The sequence below is a fragment of the Canis lupus genome, chromosome 28 (assembly GCF_048164855.1).
Source record: "Canis lupus baileyi chromosome 28, mCanLup2.hap1, whole genome shotgun sequence".
NCBI lineage: Eukaryota > Metazoa > Chordata > Mammalia > Carnivora > Canidae > Canis > Canis lupus.
This window is the reverse complement of record NC_132865.1, coordinates 40,995,413-41,021,868: the sequence shown is the minus strand read 5'-3', so window position 1 is coordinate 41,021,868 and position 26,456 is coordinate 40,995,413. Positions and strand designations below refer to the sequence as shown.

General features: G+C 41.1%; 1 protein-coding gene and 1 long non-coding RNA gene across 14 annotated transcripts in view; one reads left to right on the top strand and one right to left on the bottom strand.

Moving 5' to 3' along the window:
• Window positions 1-4,102: 4,102 nt before the first annotated feature.
• The window catches only part of CLXN (calaxin), a 22,531-nt gene continuing 177 nt past the window's right edge, over window positions 4,103-26,456 (bottom strand). The window contains exons 2-12 of one of the 11 annotated variants that reach the window (XR_012020223.1): window positions 22,786-22,944; window positions 21,762-21,866; window positions 20,923-21,074; window positions 20,543-20,647; window positions 18,028-18,113; window positions 14,090-14,371; window positions 12,669-13,431; window positions 10,603-10,747; window positions 7,235-7,317; window positions 4,321-4,429; window positions 4,103-4,233 (exon numbers count right to left, since the gene is read on the bottom strand). Coding sequence is in view for 5 of the 11 variants with exons in the window: in XM_072804677.1 (XP_072660778.1) it covers window positions 18,054-18,113; window positions 20,543-20,647; window positions 20,923-21,074; window positions 21,762-21,866; window positions 22,786-22,944 (581 nt within the window). In the remaining 6 variants the exon portion in view is untranslated. Of the gene's footprint in view, window positions 4,234-4,320; window positions 4,430-7,234; window positions 7,318-10,602; window positions 10,748-12,210; window positions 13,432-14,089; window positions 14,372-16,544; window positions 18,114-20,542; window positions 20,648-20,922; window positions 21,075-21,761; window positions 21,867-22,785; window positions 22,945-25,976; window positions 26,121-26,456 lie in introns of those variants that run through there. The other 10 variants (XR_012020219.1, XR_012020220.1, XR_012020221.1 and 7 more) reach the window with 10 other exon arrangements.
• The window catches only part of LOC140620430 (uncharacterized), a 25,359-nt gene continuing 24,618 nt past the window's right edge, over window positions 25,716-26,456 (top strand). For 2 of the 3 annotated variants that reach the window (XR_012020229.1, XR_012020226.1), the window contains exon 1: window positions 26,215-26,350. This is a non-coding gene — a long non-coding RNA (uncharacterized lncRNA). Of the gene's footprint in view, window positions 26,141-26,214; window positions 26,351-26,456 lie in introns of those variants that run through there. The other variant, XR_012020227.1, reaches the window with a different exon arrangement.

Genomic DNA, 26,456 nt, shown 5'->3' with positions numbered 1-26,456 from the left:
CACATAGATCAATGGAACAGAATAGGGAACCCAGAAGTGGACCCTGAACTTTATGGTCAACTAATATTCGATAGAGGAGGAAAGACCATCCACTGGAAGAAAGACAGTCTCTTCAATAGATGGTGCTGGGAAAATTGGACATCCACATGCAGAAGAATGAAACTAGACCCCTCTTTTTCAACTGAACAATGTTTATGGAACACCTGTAACTTGGAAGGTAATGTGACAATTATGCCTAAACATGAATATGTAGGGAGGCAGTGGAGAATATAAGTCTCTCAGAGCCTTATATCTCCCAAACTCTGCCAACTGGTGGTAAAGACAAAGATAGTGTCAGGAATTCAAAGGACAGAGAAGGGAATTCCTGCACATCTCTCACATTTTCATTTTTTACTATTTGTTGGTGAAGCTAGGGCTGGAGATATGCCATGGAAGTAGAATTTGACCTACACCATCAAGGATGAATTGCCTTTTAGTCAACAGATAGGCTCACAAGATAATTCATTGATGTACTGATGCTAATCATATTTTGGAATTTGTCCCAAGATACTCAGACACCTATTGCTTTCATATGTATACCCCTATTAATAGCAATACACCTATTGCTTTCATATGTATACATATGTACATGTGATGAGCACTCATTATGCTTATCGGTTGTAGGGAAACCAAAGATTAACAGGAGACAGAGAGAAATCTTCAAGGAGATGGTGGCTGCATTGCATTGTAGGTGAAAGAGGAAATGGGAGGTAAAATTCTTTACATATGTCAGCTCTTGAATGAAGAAGTGTTTTGTTCTCCCATTTGGAATTTTAAACCCATAGAGAAGGATCAAAATAGGTTTTGTTTTCCTTAGGTCTTAGCAGTACTCCTGGAGTGCTCTAAGAGGATCCAGGCACCTTACTACCCTCTGCCAATCCTTCAGCTTTACGGACACTACCCAGGCTGTGATAGAGTCCTCACACAGATGAGATATTAATGAGTCATATGCTAACATGCAATTGCTGATAAATCAGGCACATTTTATTCCTGAGGAGATTATCTTTTGTAAAATATGAAGGTACACTAGTAGGAAGTTGTACAATAAGTGGCATGGGGTGTCTGCAGGGTGTGGTAACATCTCACCAAGGATCACCAGGGGCAGTTTCTTGATAGAGACAAGGTCAGAAGCAAGTCTGGTGCAAGCCCAGGAATTCCCAAGATGGAGAAAAAGGACAAGGGATGTCAAGAAGAGAAAATAAAGTAAGGTTAGTGCAAGTTGGTCATTGGGAGAAAGTGTAGGGATGAAATGATGGAGAGATCTATGATATGGGTGTTGAAGTGAAATGAGCCTAGAGTTTGAGAGGCAGGAATTTAGCAGATTGTGTTCAAAGTTCAGAACAATCAAAATGGAGTTTTTAGAGGCTAATGTAGTCCAGTGATGGCCAAGTCTGTGGTGTGGCTTACCTGCTGAGAGGGTTAGGTACCCTGAGGGTAGGATAGGATGCGTAGTCACACAGACCTTTGTCATTCACAAGGATAGAAGATCTGAATATGTTTGGGGAAATTTCAGAGCTCTCTAGAGTTGAAGAATTTGGTCTGAGAACACACTTCACATATCTGTCACTCTGATGGAGAATTACCATATGTCAGATGAAGGCACTGAAGTGAATTATAGTCCCTGGACTGTGTGAAATCAAAGCTGATAAATGAGTGCAATGCTATATGATGCCATAAGAGAGGTCTACACCTCTGCACAAGCTCTGTGGAGGTAGGGGGTTGCAGACCTCTTGGCAGAGACCAATGTGGTTCACAGTAGAGGTAAAATTTAATGTGAAGGGTGAGTGGATTTTGTCACGCAGGAGGAGGTGGAAGGAAGGGCATTTCTGAAGAAGGGGTGGAGGTGACAGGACGCTGGTGGACCACCTATATGAGCATTATAGCAAACACAGCCTGAAGTAACTCTCAAAGTCTGCTCTTATTACAGCACTCCAGGATACATTAAGAATCAGGCAACATTTCAGAAGTACCAAACTGCCCTCACACCTTCTCCTAGCTGGTGCAGACATTGTGCACTTCTGAAATGCAACAGATACCTTCTAAGGAAGGAAAATTTTTCTTAGTGTAACCTTTACCATAAAACCACAATCCTGTCGGCCTACACATTCCCTTCTTTTAAAAGTTAAGATTTTGTAGCTAGCCATGCACTAAAAACTATAAGATTTGAAACCCTGGACATTATAACTTTACCCAGGGCTTGGAACATCAGTAGAGTCATCATCCCCTGAGAGTAATCAGATCCCTGCAGAAGCTCATCTTAGCAATCACATAATATCTGACAATACAACTTTTAAGTTTCACAATGATGTTTGCTCCTTAGCAGGTGGTCACAGCTCATTGTAGCCATGTCAATAGAATAAACTTTATTGAAGTCAAACCAAATTTACTCTATACTTCAGTTGAAGTCTATTTACTTTTGTTTTGCTATTTGAAAAATATATTCCATTTAATGAATTTCCATGTGTAGAGTTCCAGTAAAGGCCTTGACTCAGCTCTTACTCTTCTCCAGGCAAAGAAATACTTATCCTAGTAATTTTTCCAGGTATGTGAGTGTTCCTGGTTAACTCATTTTGTTCTGTAATGGTCCATTTTCAGTTTTGTTTGCTGACCAAATGGACAAGATGCTACTGAAGCCCATGCAATGATGGGTAGCATAAAAATACTGCCTCCCGCTCATGATTTCATGCAAAAAATCATAGGCCCTCAGGGCTACTTTGGACCAAGAAATGCCAATTCAGCCCCTCACTTTGTATTGTGGGGCACATAATTGTGTCATATCAACTTTCTCAAAAGACAATGTTACTTTGAATACACAAACTCTGTTGAGATCCAACACACACACACACACACACACACACACAAAGGTATTCCAATAGAACCTATTTTGGGATTAGGACATTCAGCAAATATTTATTGAGTGCCTACAATCTATGTGTGGGCTCAGGGAAGACAACAGACAACTGTGAGACTGGCAAGATCTATATATTCACAGATTCACATTCTGGTAGAAGGAAAAGCCCAATGAAACAAGTAAATAGAAAAAAAAAAAAGAGCAGAGAGTAACAGTAGGGTGTGAGGCCTTTACTGGCAACCACAACATGTGGGGGCCAGGCTGGGCCTCCCCTCTGAGGGCCAAGGTCATAAGCTTAATCTTCCCTTTTACAATACTGAGTGGTTTATGAGATTAAATGGTGATGATGATGCTATTGAACTTCATATTTACCTTTTAAGTAAGGTTTAGGTAGCTTAATTCAATTCACTGACTCCCATTTTCTCACAAAATTACTGATAGAAATATTAAACACTGTCTGAGGATCAAAGCCTTTTGGAGAAGCAGAGGGCTGAACAAAACTGTGTGTTAGAAGCAGGGGTCCCAGTCTAAGTTTGCAATGTCATGTAGACATCAGGACAGAGGAGAGCCCTCCCAGAGAGACTGAAATCCTTTAACAAAGGACAGTGAGTCCCAACAGTGGGTATGACACTGTGTTGGTTGGTTCCTGGGGAGGTGTAGAGAAAATCTGGGTGGCATTAGGAAGTTCTGGGGCTTTTGAGCACTGAGTTCTGGGGTGCTAAGGTAATCATTCAGCCCACGGATGGCTGAAGGAGAAAGAAGAAGATGCTCCCTGTGGAGGACAGGAGGGCAGTGCTGAGTGGAAGCCAGCAAACTCCATGTCCATCACAGCCTCTGGAGAAAGGAGAGCCCTCCTGGGGGGACCTGTGGCTGCATGGGGCTGGCGGGGCAAGACCCCACCATCAACATTCCCCTTGGCCAGTCTTGGCCTCTTCCAACTGCACCTCACTTCTGGAGCAGCCTATGTGTGTCATCCAAGCCGCCAGAGCTGGAGACTCCACCAAACCACTCCCTGCCTCCCGTCCCCTCCCACAGCAAACCATAATCTTGCAGGCAGACAATGAAGATAGGACAGCTATTCAGAAAAACGCGTGGCTTTGGAGGCTCAGGACATGTCCCAACTGCACCTGCAGGTTTTCCTTTCCTGGGGCCGACGGGCACTGGCTGTGCTGCACCTGCCGCGGGCCAGCTCCCTGCCTCTCAGTCACATACCTCGTGCTGGGCGTGCAGGCCCTGGCCTGTTCCACATCCTGCTTTGCCCTGATGATAGCTCCTCCACGCCACTGACTTCTCAACACACTCTGCAAGGGAGGTTGTCTCTCTTCTCTCTGACTCTTGATTTTCTGTAATAACATGGCTATTAAAGGAGAGACCAGCACCACCCTCTTGGTCCCACTCCCAGCCACAGTCCATGGTGGGCCCTCACTTACCTTCATCCATCCTGCTGCTCATCAGCTCCCATCTTTAATAGTTTTCCAAGGATCAAAACAATGTGACATACATGGGTTTCAGTTGTGTATGTATACACCAGTGGGTGATCTTGGAAGAGAGATAAAAACAATCAGGAAAGCAAGAATTTGGTAGGATTGGAAGGCTCTTCTGAGGAAGGAGCTGGTTGTACTTTTCTGTCAGAACTCATACATCAGCTTTGTAAAATAAAATACTATTTGCTACTGTACCTTCCTTGGAAATTTCAATAATTTGTTTTGAGCTCTAAGAGATATCTCAGGAATGGGATTGTATAGAAAGACAAGGAGGGAGACATCAAGAAGCAGCAGTGTAAAACTCATAAGCAGTGTGCATGCATGAGGGAAGGGCAGTGAATTCCTCTGCTAACTCGCTCCCCTGAGATGGCCCCGCTCCCCTGAGATCTATTGACTACCTGACTCATTAGCGAGCATTTGACTGGATGGTTTTTAATAATATTGCTTCTGTGATTTGTTACTCAGTACTAGAACAATGTGAAGATTTTGCTATTAATGATTAAGCACATGCCATAACTTTTCTAGCCAAAACAGTGATTAAAGTATTCAAAATATTTTCCAATGATAGGAGTTTAAAGTCTTGTTTCCTGCTTTATTAGAATTTTTTACTTCGACACTTGTGTTTCCTTCAAACTCCATTTTGTGTAGGGCTAGAAGAACACTCTGTGCATGTGTGACTGGCAGGTGAGGACACCTCCTGAATGCTGGTGGCACAGAGTGGTAGATTATGAAGTGAGTTTCAGGCAAAAGGGGGAAAGGAGCCTAGTTTTTACCCGTTCATTCCAATGTCCTTTCTCCTGACAATCCCTAATGCAGGGAGCTCTGTGTGTGGGGCAGACCACATAATAGGGGCAGTGTAGGCTGAATAGGCAGGAGGAGATGAAAATAAACAAGCAGATGTGTGTTTTAGGAGAAGGAATATTTTTTGAGGGATTAAATCATGGTGTGAGTACACAGCAAGCCACAAATTACTAAGGATGAAGGCCACGCTGTTGAACCTACCAAAGGATGCTGGCGATTGTGTGAAGATATGACATACCAAGGGGATTTCTGGCATATCTTCAGCACCCCCCATGTTGGTCCTGACCTTTCCAGGAGAGTGCCCATGTATGTGGATGAAAGGCAAGTAAGGACACTGTGTCCATATGATGTACGCATTGAGGTAAAATCTCTTTTAGATACTAGATTGACTGGTAGCCTTTCATATCAGCTCCATTCCTTCCTCATTTATAAGCCCATGATCTTCTCAAGTATCTAGACTGCTGTCTTTAGGCTGGCTTCAAGCATTCCAAGGAGGGACAACATGCATGCTATTGTTGGACTGATGATCTATCGAGGCATTCTTCCTCATGTCTTACCAAATTATTTCTGGCTGCAAAAAAGGACTCTTTCTTTCTTTCTTTCTTTCTTTCTTTCTTTCTTTCTTTCTTTCTTTCTTTCTTTCTTTCTTCTTTCTTTCTTTTCTTTCTTTCTCTTTCTTTCTTTCTTTCTTTCTTTCTTTCTTTCTTTCTTTCTTCTTTTTTAAAAATTTCTTTGGGCATGAGTAAAATTAGATTGGGATTTGGATTAAATAAACTCCCCATTTTTGTTGTTCTTTTAGGATTCAGTGCAATTAAATCAAACCTCAGTTTTCATTTCTGATTTATTTTGCAATGTATGATGTATTTGTAAAGTTTTTGCTAGTACTGAAGGTCATGCTTCAGTTGCTCTCCAGGACAACCAGAGCCAAGCTTCTTGTACATGCCTATGCATCACCACAGGATCTAAGGAAAGGAGGGATCCTACTCAGCAGGGCTAATGGGGCCCAAGACTCTGAATTCTAGCCAGCCCCCCATGAGCTGTTGCTGCTCCACAGGCAGTGGACAGCAGATGTTCTGTGGCCAAATGGGCCCTTAGTATGTTCAGACCTACCTTCCAGAGAGAAGGGAGCACCCTGGGATGAGTAAATACTTGCACTTGTGCTGAAGCATTGGCCTGATACAGGGTGTTCTATTATGAGGTTGAGGTGCTTACTTTGTGCCCTCCCATCCCTCTGCTCACCTCCACCATCCTATCACATTCCTGCTGTGACCAGGGGAAAGGATGACCCTAAACCAGTAGTCCATTCCTAAGAGCTCTTTGTCATCCTACCCGCCTCCGGTGTATCAAGCTGGGCCATGTGCCATGAGCATGGGGTGTGTAGGGACACCACTGTGAGGAAGGCCGCCTCTTCCTGCTCCCCACAGAGCCTGAAGTCTGGTTTGTTTATTATTCCTGGAGCCTGCGCTTAGCTATTTCCCCCTAATGTCCATCAGAAGTGGCTTTTCCTAGAGAAGGTAAAACACATCTTTGTTTTCCTATACCACACACCTGGCAATCCATAGATAAGGCTGAGGCTCATGCTGTTCTTTTTCTTCTCTTTTCTTTTCATTTACTTTTTTCCCTCTTGCCTCCCACCACTTCTCTTTGCCTATCTTCCTCCCTCTTCTCCTTGTGTGCATCTAGCTTGGCATTACTCATGTAAGAACAGATGTCTGTGCTTCGATGTGGACTCCTACAGTGATGCCTGTTGTAGTCACATGTTGGCACTCTTGTTGACTGCTTGTATTTTTCAAGGTTATGGGTTTCTTCTAAAAAGAATGATTTAAGGAACCCACTCGCATAACCATGTAGTGTTTGTGCGGCTTGACTCAGGTTTTCCTTCCCCATCCACTCAGCCCTGGGCACTAGCCAGACAGCTCACTCCCTGCACCTGTTGCCATTGTAAATGGGAGGAGTGCTGCTTTTGCAGATCGGCCTTAAGGAGATAGTATCCAGGACCAGCCTTTGGTCTGAAAGTTGTAGTCAAAGTCCAGTGACCCCAAGACTGTGTCCAGCTCACCTTTATTTTCTGAGTCCAATGTGGAGGCTATTTTCCCATCACCTTCCATGAAATAACCAGAAATGTTCAAGGGTAGAGATCATCTATTTCAGGCAAATAAAAAAAGCACATGATAATCTGGAGGCTTCCAGATAATGGGAAGACACATAAATTAGTGCAAAAACAAGTGGAGCTGGGTAATGAAGATCTGAGAGATATGGAAAGGAGAAAGTCTCACTGCATGGACAGGTGAGTTCAGGTGTGTGAACATGAGCAATGTGAGGGCATACACACACACCAAACACAACCGTAGCTAAAATCAGGACCAGATACCAAAGCACACTGAAACTTACACAGTAGTGGATTGTGATTTGGTGGCTAATAATAGATGTGAGGAAGGACACCTTAGAAGTAGCCAGTGTGCTTCTAGGATATGATATTTGTAAGGAGAAATATCTTGGCATTCTTGTTGACTGCTTATATTTTTCAAGGTTATGGGTTTCTTCTAAAAAGAATGATTTAAGGAACCCACTTGCATAACCATGTAGTGTTTGTGCGGCTTGACTCAGGTTTTGGGGGACACCTGGGTGGCTCAGCGGTTGAGCGTCTGCCTTCAGCTCAGGGCGTGATCCTGGAGTCCCGGGATCGAGTCCCACATCAGGTTCCCTGCATGGAGTCTGCTTCTCCCTCTGCCTGGGTCTCTGCCTCTCTCTCTCTCTCTCTTTTTCTCTCTCATGAATAAATAAATAAAATCTTTAAAAAAAAGTGGAGAAATCCCTTGGATGTTCAGCCAATAGAGATTCTGATTGTGGCCAAGGGTTAGCATTCCATGAAAGTAAGCCATTTCATTCTTAGCTGAGAACTTTTGCAGGGAAATATTTTTGCTTCATAGACCGAGGACTCCTAGTTACCTCTTCACATCTGCAGAACTGTACCTGCCTTTGCTCCTTTCCAAGCATGCCCATGTAGGATGCCAGCCCATAGTGGAATTCCAGTTCTGCTCATGAACTGCAGCAGGCCAGCAGCCAGTGGTGCTTACTAAGTGCTATGTGAATGCTGTAAGGGGTAATCAAAGGAGCAACCAAAGGAGCAACCAGTATTACAGTTATTCTTGAAAACATGACACTGAATAATAAAACAGGTCCCAGATTCCTGAAATATAGCCAAAGCACACAATCTTTATATAATAAGTCATCTATAGCTAATAATTATAAAAGCTTACATTTATTGAGCATCTATTATGTGGCAGACACCATTCTAAGAGCTTTTAATCTATTCATGTACTTAAACCTTCACAATCCTATGTGGCAGATTGTATAAAGTAAGGCACAGAGTGGTCAAGGCATCTGTCCTGGGCCATATGAGTAGATGGTGAGAGCAGTGCTCACTCCTGCATGGCTGCAGAGCCCACCCCTAATCCTGCTTGTGTGATCTCTCCAGGTATATGCAAAGGCTGCTCACGGTGTGTGGGGGGATGCTGTGTGTGCATGAGCTCTGAAGGAGGGTACCCCATTTCCTGGCATGGTGCTCTGCTCAGTAGCCCTATCAGAAGGTATGTCTGCTCAAGTTCTGGGGGTGCCATACTGAGTGTTGGAATTGGACAAGGCACAAGTCCCAGGACCCCTCCAGCTCAGACAGGAGCATAGGCCTTGCTGAAGAAGGGTGCTGTGCTATACCCATTCCCCCAGGGCTGGGAGGCAAAGGAGTTCTACCACCTCTGGTTCTTTGAGCTCACCAACCAAAGAGACTCAATTTGACTCCCCCATCCCCCACCCCCCTCCATCCTGGGGTCTAGGCTTAAATTGTTCTATATTCTGATTTTGTACTTTAACTCTTCACACCCCTATAGCTCCCAAAGCAGGGCTCTCCCCTTTCAGCATTTGAAGGGAATTGATATTCCTGCATTCTTCCCCTGGAAGCAACAGGTCCTGACAGGGCATGTGGTTGGAGCAGCTGCCTGCATGCCCCAGGTGGACTGTGGCAGGCCAAGAATGAAAGGGGGAGGTGTGGGGCGGCCAGAATGCAGTCACCTGAGAAAGGAGGAATTCAACCTAGAGTAATCCCTCACCCTTTTCCACGGGTGCACCTCTCCCCACCCACCCAGATGTGGTCTTCCCGCCCGGAGCTCTACAAGCCAGCATGTGGGAGGAAGGGATCCAAGCAAATGTGTAGAGCCTCCCTAGCACATGGCTTTTCAGGACACCTGCCTGCGTCCCTAGTCCTGGTGGCCTCCTCTGTCCCCCTCCAGCAGTCTCTCCACACTCCTCACCCTTTCTTCCCCCTGACCTCTTTCCAGATGCAGTGCACTGTGCCATGGTTTGGATGACTCTTTAGGGTACTGTTTTGAAGGGACCAGATTATTCCTTGCTTTTTTCTCTAATTTTTGTTCTGGAGGCTTCTTCATACCTCAGCACTGCCTTTTATGGCTCACTATATCTTTTCCCTGGTTGCACATACAGTCATAGAACAATTTCTTACCCCACCATCCATTCCTCCTCATTTTTTTGGTCATAGGCATTGCTATAGCAACTACTAGACCTTTGAGTTAAGTTCCTAAAAATATAAAATGCTCTCATACTTAACACATCTTCCCCCATCTCTAATAGACCTTTTCTGAACCAGACGGGAGTTTCACCTTGACCAAGTGTTGGGAATTTCCAAAAGACACATGGCTCCATTTCTTTCTCCTGTTTCCAACTGAACATGGCAGTTTTTTTATTTGTACAACTGCCTCTGATTATAGGTCATGAGAGTTGCTGAGAGGTCCTTTAACAAAGGACAGTGAGTCCCAACAGTGGGTATGACACTGTGTTGGTTGGTTCCTGGGGAGGTGTAGAGAAAATCTGGGTGGCATTAGGAAGTTCTGGGGCTTTTGAGCACTGAGTTCTGGGGTGCTAAGATAATTATTCAGCCCACGGATGGCTGAAGGAGAAAGGAAGAAGATGCTCCCTGTGGAGGACAGGAGGGCAGTGCTGAGTGGAAGCCAGCAAACTCCATGTCCATCACAGCCTCTGGAGAAAGGAGAGCCCTCCTGGGGGGACCTGTGGCTGCATGGGGCTGGCGGGGCAAGACCCCACCATCAACATTCCCCTTGGCCAGTCTTGGCCTCTTCCAACTGCACCTCACTTCTGGAGCAGCCTATGTGTGTCATCCAAGCCGCCAGAGCTGGAGACTCCACCAAACCACTCCCTGCCTCCCGTCCCCTCCCACAGCAAACCATAATCTTGCAGGCAGACAATGAAGATAGGACAGCTATTCAGAAAAACGCGTGGCTTTGGAGGCTCAGGACATGTCTCAACTGCACCTGCAGGTTTTCCTTTCCTGGGGCCGACGGGCACTGGCTGTGCTGCACCTGCCGCGGGCCAGCTCCCTGCCTCTCAGTCACATACCTCGTGCTGGGTGTGCAGGCCCTGGCCTGTTCCACATCCTGCTTTGCCCTGATGATAGCTCCTCCACGCCACTGACTTCTCAACACACTCTGCAAGGGAGGTTGTCTCTCTTCTCTCTGACTCTTGATTTTCTGTAATAACATGGCTATTAAAGGAGAGACAAGCACAAACCCCCTTTACTCTCCTTCTTACCCGTTTTCTTTTATAAAGGTCATGCCATAAACACTATTTGCTCCTACTCAGTTCATTTTATTTTTCCATCTCCTCCTCCTCCTCCTCTCTCCTTTCTTTTTTCTCCTCTTTCTCCTCTTCTCCAAGACAACAGCAAGTCTGATTTCCTAGATGGTTTGCTACTTGCCTATAGAGACAATGTCCTTTTTCCCATATCCCTTTTGTTGCCTAGTATATAGTCTGCAGATTAGATGTAGTGCCATGTACACATGCATAAATCCAAACATGAGGATTTTCAGGGTCCATGGAAATAAGGAAGATTCACCCACTTTCTTAGTTAATAACTTGACTATAATTCGTACGGCTGTTGTATTATTTTCTGCATATGCATGAATCAAAATGCAGTACCAAGTAATTTTTAGAAATTCAAGCCCAGCAGTCTGTTTTGCCCTTAGTCAAATTTACACTATCCAATTTAAGAACATAGCAAGTAGACCAAGGTGTGAATTTGGCTGGTTGGAGCTCACATAACTTGGATGTAAGTTCATGTTTACACAGTGGATTTTCTGACTTCTATGCTTTCATACAAACCATGCACCTTATTAATTTCTCTTTAATATTTTAGCATCTTAGAGCCAGCATAACAAACACATCAAGTCTTGAATGTAGTTAATCAGGACTATAGTCATTAACAGTATGGTACCAATTACTTTAGAATTAGTGGTATCCAGACAGGATGATAGAGAAATTCAAGACACTCTAATGTGTCTGTTAAATGGAATAAACTACCATGTGTATTTCTGTGAGTTTGTTATGAGAGAGTCTCTGTGTGTGTGTTAATAGGAGACATGATTTCATTAACTGCAACCATCAAAATTCTAGTTTACACTGAAGTTTTATCCTAGTTTCATGAGATTCATTTCTGTAAATACATCACTAAAAATATTTTTTAAGATTTATTTATGATAGACATAGAGAGAGGCAGAGACACAGGAGGAGGGAGAAGCAGGCTCCATGCCGGGAGCCCGACGTGGGACTCGATCCGGGACTCCAGGATCATGCCCTGGGCCAAAGGCAGGTGCTAAACCACTGAGCCACCCAGGGATCCCCCTAAAAACGTTTTTAGATATGTCCTTCAGCTTTCTTTAACTGGTTAAGTAACTCAAGCAATGGCACACATTTAATCAATGTATGTCATTTCCAGGTTGTTGCTGTTCTTATTGAATCATTATATATGAGCTCCTGCTGAGAACACAAGCATGCTCCAAGACAGGGCACAGATTCCACTGTCTAGTGCATACCTGTATCAATCTATGTATTTGTCTCATACTTCACAGTTTACAAAATGATGCCAGACATTATCGTATTCAATTCTTACAAAAACCCTGTGTGATGGAGACACAGAGAATAGGTATTATTCCCATTTTACATCAAATGTGATTTTTAAAAATATTTTATTTATTTATGAGAGACACACAGAGAGAGGCAGAGACACAGACAGAGGGAGAAACAGGCTCCCCAAGGGAAACCCGATGCAGGTCTCGATCCCAGGACCCCGGGATCACGACCTGAGCCAAAGGCAGATGCTCAACTACTGAGCCACCTAGGTGCCCAGATCAAATATAATTTGAATAGGCTGTAGCCTATAAATGGGTGGCCATACATCTCACTTTACCTGGGATTACATTGTCCCAGTATAGTAGCATCTCCTTTCAGTATTTTCAGTTTGGATGACAGATACAATGTCCCCATCAAAATACACACCACTTTTCACTTATATCAGACTTTTAAAGTTTTGTGTGACCTGTGCAAGGCCATGTGATACCTTGTGACAATTAGAGGCAGTTGGAGCTAGAACAGGGTCTGGGAAGACTACAAATCCAGCTATGCCTTACCTAGCATCCTTGGGCCAGTTATTGGCACCAGGAAGGGCTACATCATAATTTCTGGTGTTCACCACTGGATCATGGCCTCTCATCATTGGCATCTTCTTCTTCAGAGAGACATCTTTCTTTGACATCACCCAAGATGACCTAAGAAACATTCTTTATTTGAGGAGTCCAGCCCTTTCTTCTCCTTCCTGAAGGATTTCTGTCCTTTCCCTCACAAATCAGCAATGGTATCAGCCTCTGCTTTCTCCTTCCATGGTTGGTGGACCCTCATCTCACTTCTAATCTTGTACTGACCACAGAGCCACAGAATCTGACAGCTTGGCCACTATTCATGAACCCCATTCACCATGTGTGGACTCTTGACAAGGCAAGGTCCCAGTCCAATGTCTAGATTCCTATTGGTTCCCAAAGTGGGCACCTTCACATCCAAATGGGAAATTTCAACTAAAGAAAGAAAACTCTAAGGTATTTCCAGATAAGAACAGTGCCTTGGAGAGAGTTGTCAACGGTCTCACTCACTAACATGCCAAGTACAGAGCACCACCAGGGAGCCTTGAAGGGGCAATTTGAAGATTCTTTAGGAAGCAGGGGTGCTCAGTAATTTCAAACCGCAGGAGTACATATGGCTAAAAGAGCACATATTGCTTTACAGGAAGGTCTTCAATGTTAGAACTGGACGAGGTCTAAATCTTGGCTTTATTCTTGACCAGGTTAGGATATTTAGGGAGTTTCTTGATTTTCTTAAACTCCAGTTTCCTCAAGTTTCCTGTAGGAGGAAGATAGTAAGTAATGTTTATGTTTACCTCTTAGGATAGTTGTGAGAAATGAGTAAGATGAATATAAAGTACTTAGCATAATGCCCAGAACAAAAGTGCTCATTGGATTTTTGTATAATGTATTAATGAGATTGTGGGGATAGTTTTATCTCACTTTCTGACTCTATTGTATCTCTGAAGGGATCATTAAGGAGGACTTTACCAAGTGGTTTTAATTACTCTTCTGGACTGCCCTGGGCTTTGGCGCTAATCTCTCCTACCAGGAGGTAGTGACACAAGCTCTAACTGTCTCTTGCAGGGAGAACTTGTAAATTCCTCTGCTTCCTTCCATGCAACTCTCCATCTTCAGGCTCACTTTGCCCAGCTCTGGGCTGACTTTGTTGTTGGGGACAGGAGACAGGAAGGTGCACCGCAGGTTAAGGGGAGGACAGCCTGTATTTCACCCAATTTATTAACCTTTAAGTTGACAAGCTTCTCACCCAGGGCACTCTCTGTGAGTCTGGCTGGGGCCACATAATAGGGGTAGTGTAGAGCTTAACAGGCAGGAGGGAGGTGAAAATAAACAAGAGGATGTGTGTCTTAGGGGGAGGAATATTTTCTTGACGGATTAGGTAGGAGGCAGGAGGTACACAGAAAACCACAAATTACCAACGATGGAACTGTAAGCAGTTAACTACTGCTCAGGCTAATGGCACTCTGATAAAGCCATTCAAATGTGGAAGCATGCTTTGTTTCACACAGGATAGTTCACTATTAGGCTGCCTTCCTTTTTCACTCCCCTTCGAAACTGAGAGTTTCCTTGAGAGACATCACATGAGAAGGGGACTTTGATTTGCTCGGTATGTATAGTGGTTGGCTCCTTCTTCATTGGTAACTGAGACTGAAAACATTTGACGAGATCATCTGCTTCATTCTAACAGAGAATAGTCACTAAATCAAAAAAGATAAATGTATCACTTCTCCCTCTTTTTGAAATATTACCAGCCAATACTCAAGATTTGCCAAATTGTAGTTAACATATACATAGGTCAAGTTTCTATTTTATTATGGACCATTTATAATAATCTCTCTATGTCAAATGCAATTGCCATCCTTTCTTAGCCACACTAGGTGAGATTTACCATCAGTTCTGGGTAACTGTGGAAGAGCTGGGGGTGATTCTGTGAGGAAATAGACACAGATAAAATGCAGTCAGTGAAAATGCACAATCCAAGGAGTGGCTCAGAGCAGCCTTTCCTAGACACTGCTGTCTTCACAGTTTCAAAATATATTTGATTTTAATTCCCTTTTACAATCTCCTTTAATTAAACATGATATAACTTTTTGGGGGGAGGGGTGGAGAAGGACAGGAGAGGGACTGTAACTGTGCATCCAACTAGTAAAGGTGATGACACAGCTGTCACAGGGCATAGAATTCTCAACACAAGTGAGGTGAAAGCAGGGCAACTGACCTAGACTATATTCACTCTCATGGTTTGGCACCAAGTGGGAACTTGGTGAATGTTTTGGATGACTTTATGATGCAAGCAATTGCAGGCTTGGCTTCTTAACAAGTGCAATCTTGTACACAAAGATATTTGCAGGTTAAGAATGCAGGACTACCAGTTTTCAGTGGTAGTTTTTAAATCCCGTAGTTTAAAAAAATGTACTTGTTTCCCAGACAGATGTTCTCCATGCTGTGAGCAATGCAACGTATACCTTTTCCAGAGGGGCCTGGTTGGTTTTCTGCTGGTCCTCCCAGGGCACTGGGAGAGGGGGAAGCCAATGCTTTGAGGAGCCAATTGAGAGGAAGTCTATATTAGCCCTCCAAATTATAACTGCTCATCTGTAGTCCTAACCCAGCCACTCAAAGACAGGCAAAGATGGGGCTGAGCCAAGTTGGCTGTACCTGGGAGTTGGGAGTCAGGGCAAACTACCAGCAGGCAGGCAAGGCCTAGTGCAGGCCACAGAGCTCAAAGTGAGAGGGGAGATGCCTTTCCTCAAAGGTACTCTGTGTACTTGGATGATCCTGCTATTAAGTTGAGAGAATTCTCAATGTTAAAATCATTTATGAGTTGCTATGTTAGTAAAATTAAGAGAATCCGGAAATCCAGATACAGTTGCAGAAGGAAATGATTTGGGCAGATATGATGAGGAACAGCAGAAGGGATATATTCTATAATGTACGGGGAAGCTCTCAAACAGAGCTAATGAGTCTGCACCAACACTATCTTAAGTTTCACTAAAATTATTTAGACTTTTCTAAATAGGCTTTTTAGTTTTAAATCATGTCAAGTAATAAAATAGCGTTATTCATATAGAAGTCGATTTTTACATAGTCTACAATAAAAAGTTTAGTTATAGATGTATAAGATTAGTTCTTTAAATGATAAATTAAAACCATGGTCAATTATGGCCCACAACATCAGCAAAGAGGTTAAAAGAATGTGTACCACAAGGAAGGGGAATCAGCATTGCATGTATGGGGCACAGCAGGCCCCTGGAGGGTAGTCTGGCAACATGCTAGAAACCTCACACTCTGACCCAATATTCACTTTTAAAAACTTACTCTGAATAAGCAAGCAATCAATGATAAACATGAAAAGATTTATTCATAAGGACTTTACTTGGGAATTATTTGTAAAAGAAATGTGGGAACAACTGAAATGTCAATGATGGGAGTGCTTTAATAAGTGTAACGGAAGGCCAGGTGGCCATTGCAAGTCAGGCTTGACAACAAATATTAATTGATCTGAGAAAATGCCATGAGATAGTGGTCCATTAAAAAAGCAGCTTGCAAAAGCGCATTTTCAATATGATCATCTAAAAAATATAGATATACTCTGTGCAAAAATATAGGTATATTTTCAAAAGCCTTAAGAAACCTGAAAGGATCTATACCAGAATATTGATGAATATTTTAATTTTAATTTTTAATTTCCTAAACTTCTGAAATAGTCTTCAGTGAACTTCTATTACTTTGTAATCATAAAAATATAAACTTTAAAAATTAAAAGCACTATGTATTTCACTACTTCTACATACTCAAGACAGAAAGAAAAATTGTATCAAAGTCCATCTATATAAGAATCTAAAATTTTAAGAAAATAATTAGACAGTAAAATACTTTTTATTTCATGGAATAATTTATTCCATTTATTTGTAATAGTCCATTTTTTTTTACACAAAGTACTCTTTTGCTTAAGCTTGACACATATGTAGTAACAAAAGGGATTTAACGTCCCAAGTAGCCTCTGAATATTTGTATATGGACAGAGGGGATATGTGCATAATACTTCTCTCAGCTGCTTGCATGCATTTAAGACAGGAGTAAACAGTAACTTTAGAAACCCAAGTCGGCCCCATCTTTCTCATGCTGCATCCAATGCCTATAGGCACCTGTTGGATGGAAGGAGGCAGAGAGGAAGCTGTTCTGTTTTCAGGAGTTCATTGTTGGTGGGACATGATGTGATGTTCTTCCTGTAAGGGTTACTTGAGGGGATCCCAAAAGGTGGCAGGATGACATCGAGGTGCACCCAGACAGGGAGATGGGGACAGGGATGAGGCTGAGGTGGAGAGGCAGGAGAAATTGGGGAGGCTAGGGGGCTTTGCTGCCATCTGCAATGGGGTGGGGAACATTGGAGCGACTCCAGAGATAGACAGAAAGTTGTGGCCACATCATCCATTATGTACAGAACCAGCTTTTTCTTTCCCCTTCGCTCACCGAGTGTTTGGATTTATCTTGTGTCTTCTTACTTTTCTATCCATGATGTTCATTGTGTGCTGAGGACTGTGCTAATTGCTGTGACAAACATAAAGATGGGTGCAGGTACCCATGCCCTCAGATGCTCACTCTCTGTGCAGGTTATTGTGGCAAAGCCTCAAATAATAATATGCATTATATTAAAGTAGGCTCCATGTTGTTTTCAGCTCTCTAAATGTCCTTCAATGCCTAGCAGAGAGGCATTTAAATGCTAAATGCCATTATTGTTATTCTTTTTTATTGCTGTCTTCATTATTTACTGCTCCAAAGGAAATTCGGTAGTTTCACTGATATTTATTTATTTATTTATTTATTTATTTATTTATTTATTTATTCATGAGAGACACAGAGAGAGAGAGAGGCAGAGACACAGGCAGAGGGAGAAGCAGGCTCCATGCCGGGAGCCCGACGCGGGACTCGATCCTGGGACTCCAGGTTTGCGCCCTGGGCGCCAAACTGCTGAGCCACTCAGGGATCTCCAGTTTCACTGAGTTTTAAATGTATACACAGCATCCTTCTGATATGAAGAATATGTGCCTCCATCATTCATGATTATATAATCTTCATTTTATAATATATTTTATGATAGTTATTTTTTATGATAGTCTTATGCTTTAACAGATAGTCTATATGATAAAATATCTGGCAATGCTAACTTGTCTTGCCAAACCCAACATTTAATAAGGGACTTCTTGTTGTCTATTTATTTTGCTTGCATCTTGCACCAGTTGAATGATACTTGTTGGTGAGCTCCATCCCCCACCCCAAACACACAATTCAACGTTATCTTTCTGAGCTAAGTAGAAAAAATAAACAATACACATGCACCTCCTTTTTTACTCACTCGAGACAACACAGACATTTAGGTATTCATATGTCATTGAATTCATTTGGATCTTTGAATACTTGGGCTTCAAATTCCATCTGACTCTGTAAAAAAACATGTTCAAATTAGTACAGACTTCCATAAAACGGTAAGAAAAACAAAATGTTCTGTATGTCTCCTTAATGTCTGAAGAGCCAGAAGATAACTGAAAAGGAGTGGGGACCAAGAACTTGTGACACTCATGCATTTTCCACTTGAAGATGGTGACTATGCTATGTTCCAATATGACACTTGGTCTGGGGCCACAAAGATGAACAAGAGCATATGACACAGCTAAGAACCTTCAACCTGGTGGCTGGATGGCCAGAAACTGAGCTTACTTCATTGTAGGGAGGATGTGATAGGGTCAGCAAACCAGGGCTCTGGAGTCCAAGAGGTCACATGATGTCACAGCCAGGCTATAGCTGGAGTAGAGGTGCTGCCTACAGCCCTGGAGCTGAGAAGCTACACTGAGAGCTGGGGTGGTGAAGGGATGTGGAACAGCAAGACAAGAAGCCAAGAGCCCTATGTTTGGGATTTATTAACAAGTAGGGAGTGGTGACCTCAGCAAGAACAGTTTCAGGAGTGTGCTGAAGATGCCATGGTAGTGTAGGTCACAAATATAGATAATTCTCTTACAGCATTTGACTATGAAAAAGAAAGCCATTGTACAGAAAATAGAAGTAGGTGTGGATTAAGGTAAGTTCTCTTCTTTCCTTCTTTCCTTCCTTCCTTCCTTCCTTCCTTCCTTCCTTCCTTCCTTCCTTCCTTCCTTCCTTCCTTCTTCTTCCTTCCTTCCTTCCTTCTCCTTTTTCTTTCTTTCCTTTCCCATCCATGTGTTGAGACAGACAATAAGCAAATCAGAAAATATATTCTATATAATGATAAGGACTATGAAGTAGAAAGACACAGTGGTGAGGAGTGGAAGGGGCATAGTAGTTAAGATGGTGATGGCATCTGCACAGAGAATGAATGGAGTGAGGGTCTGAGGCACGTGAAGGTCTGGGGACAGGATGCTTAGATGCAGGCTACCAGAAGTGCAAAGGCACCTAGGGAGAACAGTGAGGTAGCTGGAATGGCTCCAGGGCAGGAGCCCTCCATTGAAAATATAGTAGGAGACCACAGTTGGAGAGAGAAAAAGGGGCCATTGAATGGACTTCAGAATGCACTGGGGGTTTGGGGCAAGGGAGGGGCATGACAGAATTTGTGTTTACAAATATACTAGATGTTGTGGGGGAATAGTCAGTAGGGGTCAAGAGTAGAAGAAAGCTAATGATTGAGGCAGGATGACTGAGTGGCAGCTTGATTTAGGTTGGCAAACACAGATGTGTGGAGAAGAGGTTATACTCAAGGATATATTTTTAAGTAGTAGCTGATAGTGCTCTAAGAGGGAAATTAAGAGTGGTTTACATCTTTTGACTGAAACACTGTACAGGGGTGTCATTTGTTGAGGTAGGGAAGATGAGGGAGGAGTGATTTTTAGGAGAAAACCAAGCCTTTACTCAGATTATCTACCGGACATGCTGAGTAGACAACTAGAGATATAGACGAGAGATTGGGAAGGTGGGCATGTTAATATCCACCTGCTTAAAAATCTTCCAATGAATCCTCATGGCCTTCAAGACAAAATTTAAGCTCCAATCTCCACTGGACTTAGCTCCTCTAAGCACTTCCAGCTTCAACATCAGTCTCATACCACACTGAATGCTCTTCTAATAGTCTTTCTTTCTCTTTCCCCTCCCCACCCTCATGCATATGCCATTCCCTCATTTTTATTGCTCTTCTCCATTTTGACTTGACTGACGATTGTGGCCTAACAACTCAGATAAGCCTTCCTTGTCCTACCAGCCATTCACCAGTGATTCCATACAGCTGGATTGGATGCCATGGACTACTGCAACACTCTACTACACATATCTATGAACTTGGGCTCAAGGGCCTGCCTGCAGTACTCCATAATTGATGACTGAACTTGGACAACTTGTCCAAATTCTCTGAGACTCAGCTGCTTCATCTATAAAATGAGGATTAATAATCCTACATCCTTTATAGGATTGTTAGGGGGATTAAATGAAGTAATATGGGGCAGTACTTAAAATACTGCCTGGCATAGATGAAGCACTGAACAAGCCCTTACTATTACAGTAATACTTATCACACTGTTGTGTACTTATTTTCCCATTGGCTTTTCTCAGGAAAATATTAGCCCTTGAATGCAGACATGGAGCCTTTCATCTGTGTTTCTGGAATACATTATGCTTTAAGAATTGCTTTCTATATGAGTGGATGAGTTTGTGAATGGGAAAAAATAGCATTAGGCTATAGTACTACTATGAAATGAATCAGCAGGTTCTTCTTCAGTTGGTTTACTCAGAAGCTATTCTCTGTGGGTGAATGTAATTCATCTGATACTTCACTCACCAAACCAAGAAGTCCTGGGTTGCTTTTCCTATATTATATATGGGTCACTGTTCAATGAAAGTAATGTCATTACCTTTGGATCAGGTAGACATGGTCCAAAAGCTTCCAGTAGAAGAGTCTCTTCTCTCACAGCCTGTTCATAGTCTGTGAAAGACAGCTTCCCATCATGGTCATGGTCCTAGGAGTTGACCAGCCATGTATCAGTCAACATGTACAACACTTATCACAAACAAACCTGTCTTTTCATGGTCAAGTGTTGACAGAAGAAAGACGTTGGAAAAATGAGAAACTAATGAAATTGAAAAGAATTTTTAATCTTATAATTAAAAAACACAATATAAGTGTTTTATTTCACCAAACAAGTAACTGATAGTTACTACAAGTTGAATTCTTAATTCTATCCCATTCTGGCCTATGAATGTCAATATAAAACCCTACATTTCCCATATTTACCATTTTTTTAAGTGTTATTTCAACCAAATCTTTAATTCCTTCATCAGGGTCTTCTTCAGATGGCTGTTTGAGAAGGCTGTTCTTCAACATATGGAACATTTCCTCCTTTGAAATGAATCCATCACCATTCAAATCAAACACTTCAAAGCAATCTTTTAAAAAAATAACCAATTATGAATTTGATACTATGACTAAGGGAACATTTGCTCTGATAAAATTTTCAAGGCCAAAGTCTGTATTGTGGATGTCCGTGTCAACCCTGCAGGACTTAGTGCAATCTAATTTCCATGGCCAATGTTTAATGTCTATTTGTTGAATATAGTCAACAACCCTTAGAAAATGGCTCCTTACGCTCACTCAGCTATGAATAAGAAAGCCAAGGAACAATGATTTGACCATTTCATCTTAAAATTCTTAGAAAACTGACTGAAATATGATCCTTACACAGAGTTCATCAGAATGAATTAAGAATTAACTAAGAATCAGAGCACTTGAATCAGTATTCTCTACTTCCATGGTTAACAATGCAGGTAATGAAATATGTAAAATATTTAATACCTTAATACATAAATGCATATGTCATAGCATATATAGTTAATGCTTATGCAGTCTTGCTTCACATGAATTACTCCTCAGAATCTCTTGATTTTCCTTTGTATTTATTTCTTTCAATCTTTATAACTGACTTGAATTTGCTCCATAGAAGAGGCTAATGGGGATTCAAACCAACCAACCGAAAGACAAACCTATTTCAATGGCCACATTGGAAGACAATGGACATAAGTTCTTTAGATACATTAATCCTAATGTAAAAAGTTCAGGACAACCTGAAATCTTACATTTCATTTTTTCTTCCAAAGTTCCTCGAAGAAATACTGATAATCCATAAATCCACTCTGATACGTTTACATAACCATCGTTGTCCTCATCAAAACCTCGGAATACTAAGAAAGAAGCACAACATAATACTTGTGCTGAATTTTTGTTCTCAGTAATATATTTACACTGGTTCTATTCACTTTTAAAATTTGGACAAAACTCCAGGATAAGATGGTCCACCATTCTCTTTTGACAAAGGAGGAAAACTAAGACATTATAACATTGGAAAGCTCTTTTATTTAAACTCTCACACTTTCTCTTCATATTTTGTAGAAACAAAGTAAGTTCTGAGTAATCAATGATTACTAATATGTGGATATATTGTATATTAAATGTGTTGAGGGATCCCTGGTGGCGCAGCGGTTTGGCGCCTGCCTTTGGCCCAGGGCGTGATCCTGGAGACCCGGGATCGAATCCCACATCGGGCTCCTGGTGCATGGAGCCTGCTTCTCCCTCTGCCTGTGTCTCTGCCTCTCCCTCTCTCTCTCTGTAACTATCATAAATAAATAAAAATTAAAAAAAAAAAAGAAAAAAAAATAAATGTGTTGATATGTTGACATAAAATATGTAATTTTATATTTTTCTTACTCAAGAAAATTAATGCTATTACATGATAAAGTTATAACTTAAATTTACTGAAATATTTTTGATGACATAAGGAAATCTATATGTCCTTTTAAAACCATTGTTTTCATTATTATATTTACGAAGTAGAAATAGAAATATTTTAGGTTTTTGGGTATAAAGTAAGGAAAATCTAATTATTCAAGCTGGACTTTGTCCTCTTCCTGAATACACAGAATAGAGTGGGTAGAGTCACCTTCACTATGACGCTTCCCTAACATACAAATTGATTTTTTATATTCAAGTGAAATTGGGAATTAAGAACATTAAGCTTCCTATCAAGAATATGTCTAAACTCCAAGATTTTTTTTCCCAGTTATGGCTGGATCTGGCCTATTTGAATATTGTATGTCTTCTTACCTCTGTCCATAATCATATCGTCTGTCATTCCAAATGTCATGTGCAGGATGTTTCGAAATGCATTGCGATCTAGTCCAATGGTGATACCTTGCCGCTCTGTTACTTCTCCCATCAAATTATAAAAAAGATCTATAAGACATTTCACTTCAAATTTATTAACTGTGAAGAAATAAGATATAACAAAAATGCATTTTAAACCTTTATTTCTAACTTAAATTTTGCATTATTGAGTTTATAGACAACATCAAGGACATCAAATATTAGTTTTCAACAGAAGACTATCCTGTTTTAAGATTCGTGACCCTTAAATTAATAAAATTAACTAAATTAATAAAGGATGGCCACTACAGAGGTTTCTCTTCTAAAATATTCTCTTTCTCTAGAGCATTTCCTCCAAAGAGGAGTTGAATATTAAATTCAGTCACATTTAGGAAGAAAAGAATAATAGCCAAGTTACCTGAATAACGATTATGAGGTCAGATGCTAAACTTTAAAGGCAGTAGAGGTGCAATCCAAAGTAAGCAAGGTAACGCTTAAGAATGGTAACTTTGCTTATAGGCGTTTATGATATTTACAACTACGCTTTTGCCTGGAGATAGATACCAGACTCCTGAACACTAGGCAACAATTTTAACTTCACATCAGCCTTAGTTAAATCAGTAAGCCAGATTTTGGACATCAGAAACCTATTTTCCAATAAAGAAGCATTTAACCATATTCCAGCACCCATTATGGTTCTTATTGCACCTGATGTGAATATTAACATGTAGGTATTTAGTATTTTGGAGGAAGGGAATTTTTATTGAAAATAAATATACGGACATATATTCTGGCCCATACACATAAATGCACAGAGTGTTTATAAACGCTGAGTTAAAAAAAAACAAAAACAAAAACAAAACAAAACAAAAAAACCGCTGAGTTAATTATTTGTGCTCCAATTCCCATTTGAGGTACATAGGTGGAAGTGTTATTGCCTGCCATAAAAGTGAGTTTAAATATGAAGTATAGGTGGACGATGAGAAATGTTTTATTTCAAAAGTACTTTAAAGCACAATGATGAAATCTGTGTGTATATAAAGGATGACAGCAGATAGGAATGGAGAAATCATACCTCGATCTACAAGTCAAGACAGGCTTGAGTGTGATTTCTGGTTTGGGATACCACAATTTAGAAGGAATATTGAAAAATTTGGGGAAATAAATGATTTAGTAAAAAAAAGTGGTTAAATAGTAGAAAACAATATAATGGTTATGATTTTAAAAAGAGCTGTTAGTTGATGTAGAAAATGACATGTCAGTTCTTAAAAAAAATTACACATAGAAGTACTGTGTAACCCAGTGATTCCACTTCTGGGTATATACTTAAAAGGATTGAAAGTAGGGACTCAGTTGTATATCAATGTTCATAGCAATATTATTCACAATAGCCTTAAAGCTGAAAGTAAGCTAAGTGTCCATCAGGAGATGAGTGGATAAGTAAAATGTAGTATATGCATGCAATTCAGCCTTGAAAAGGAAGGGGATTTTGACGCATGTTACAAGACAGATGAGGCCTGAAACATTCTGCTAAGTGAAATAAGTCAGATATAAAAGGACAAATATTGTATGATATCACTTATATAATGTATCAAGCATGGTACAATTCACAGATACCGAAAGTAGAATGGTGGTTGCCAGGGACTGGGGACAGGAGAAGTGAAGAGTTATAGTTTAATGGGCATAATTTCAGCTGGGAAAGATGAAATAGTTCTGGAGATGGATGTTGGTAATGGCTGCACAACAATGTGAATGTATTTAATGCCACAGAGCTGTACACTTAAAATGGTAAATTTTTGTTATATATATATATATATATATATATATATATATATATATATATATTTAACCACACACACACACACACACACACCTCCAAAAATAAAAGAGCTTGCTAGTAATTGGAGAAGAAAAGCCTGTATTTAAAATGATGCTCATGTATATGAAATTTTAGCAGAGAGGTTGTTTATTAGCCATATTTCCATCTTGGCTAAAATGAAAATTAAAGAATATTATCTTAATTTATTACCCAAAGGATCCAAGATTAGCCACAAGAAAGTTTTACTTGCTGAAATGTTTTTTAAATTCCAGAATAAAATACTAAATGAAATTAAGAGAAATTCAAGAATGGATTTTCATCTTTTTGGATTGGTCTAAGTGTGTTCTGCAGATCATTTCTGTAGAATGGTGGGCAATCACTTAAGGTATTTTTTTTCTCTGATTCTACAGAATTTATCCATTTCATCCTAGTGGGATTACAACTGGCAACTAAAAGGAAATTTGACTTTAGGGGAAAAGTTCTCCATTAAAAAAATTTTAATTAAAAAAAAATTTTTAATTATAATGCCCATGACTTGTAACTATTTCTATAGAATTTAACTGGTAATCATCAAGGTTTTTAAGGCCCACTTTAAGAATTTTACGTAAGGACAAAAATCAAAGACTTGACTATTTTTTACTGCCAGGTTTTCACTTATCTTTTAATACATTCACCTTTTGATTGCTCACAGAATGACTGTTTGCAATTCATGGTGTACTTACTGAACCGGTACTAAATCAAACTGTGTATATCAGTTATTGCACTGCTTATTCAAAATGTTCTCTAGATGTTTAAGATTTGATCTTTTCCTTGAAATGGATTTGGAGAAAAACAACAACAGAACAAGACCACATTATAATAACCATAATAATACCTTAATATATAGGATGACTTTCTTCTAAGAAGTTTGAGGCATTTATACACACCATAATTTTATTTACAGTGCCACTTCACCAAGGGGGCGCGTCCCACCACTCATTACATTCGATACTAAATACGCCTAGAAGGCACCAGATCCTATAAGCTCTAGAACTACGTTACACCTGTTCCTCCTTTGCACAGTGGAGGTAGTCCTGGAATTATGGCTTCTCCTAATTTCTCAAGTGGCCATTAGTTTGTAATCAGCAACACAATTTATAAGCTTGCTTGTCAGACAGTATCTTTCTCATTTTAAACCGTATCTGGGTTTCCTTGAGCAAGTACAGTTCTGTTTTTCAGTCTGGGTACAATTGTAAAGTCACCTATGAAATTCTAGGACTACGTCTTGGAATGTGTGATTGGAGCAGATATCTTTAATATGTGCTCATTTTGTCACCTACGAAGTCTCCTTTACCTCACAACCCCACCGGCAACTGAGCGGATTCTTGACTGCGTTTTGGCTTTGTGGAACTCTTTGGTCTCGAGACACATTCCCTTGCTCTGAGATGTGCCACTTCAACTCATCTTTCCTGAGGATGTTCAGCTACTGACAACCAATTTTCCCTTATGCACCTCCTGGTAAGTTTTCAAAACTTGGACCCTGCCGGTTTATTGGCACAACAAAGAGCTAAAAGGCAGGGACACGTTGGCGGTGCCAGTTTCCTTGGGGCCGGTGGGGTTCAGTACTATCCGCGGCTACAACCACACCTGCTGTGACAGTGCGTCAATGACGTTTCTATAATGGAAAAGGTGCTTGGAAATAGAAATGGAAAGGTCTACAAGGGGAAGGTAAGATAAGGAGAGGGTTTGAGAAGCGACCCGGAGCCTTGTGGGCGCATACGGGTGCCGGGCGCCTGCAGTACGGTCCTTAGGGCCACGGGCAAGCAGGGCTGCG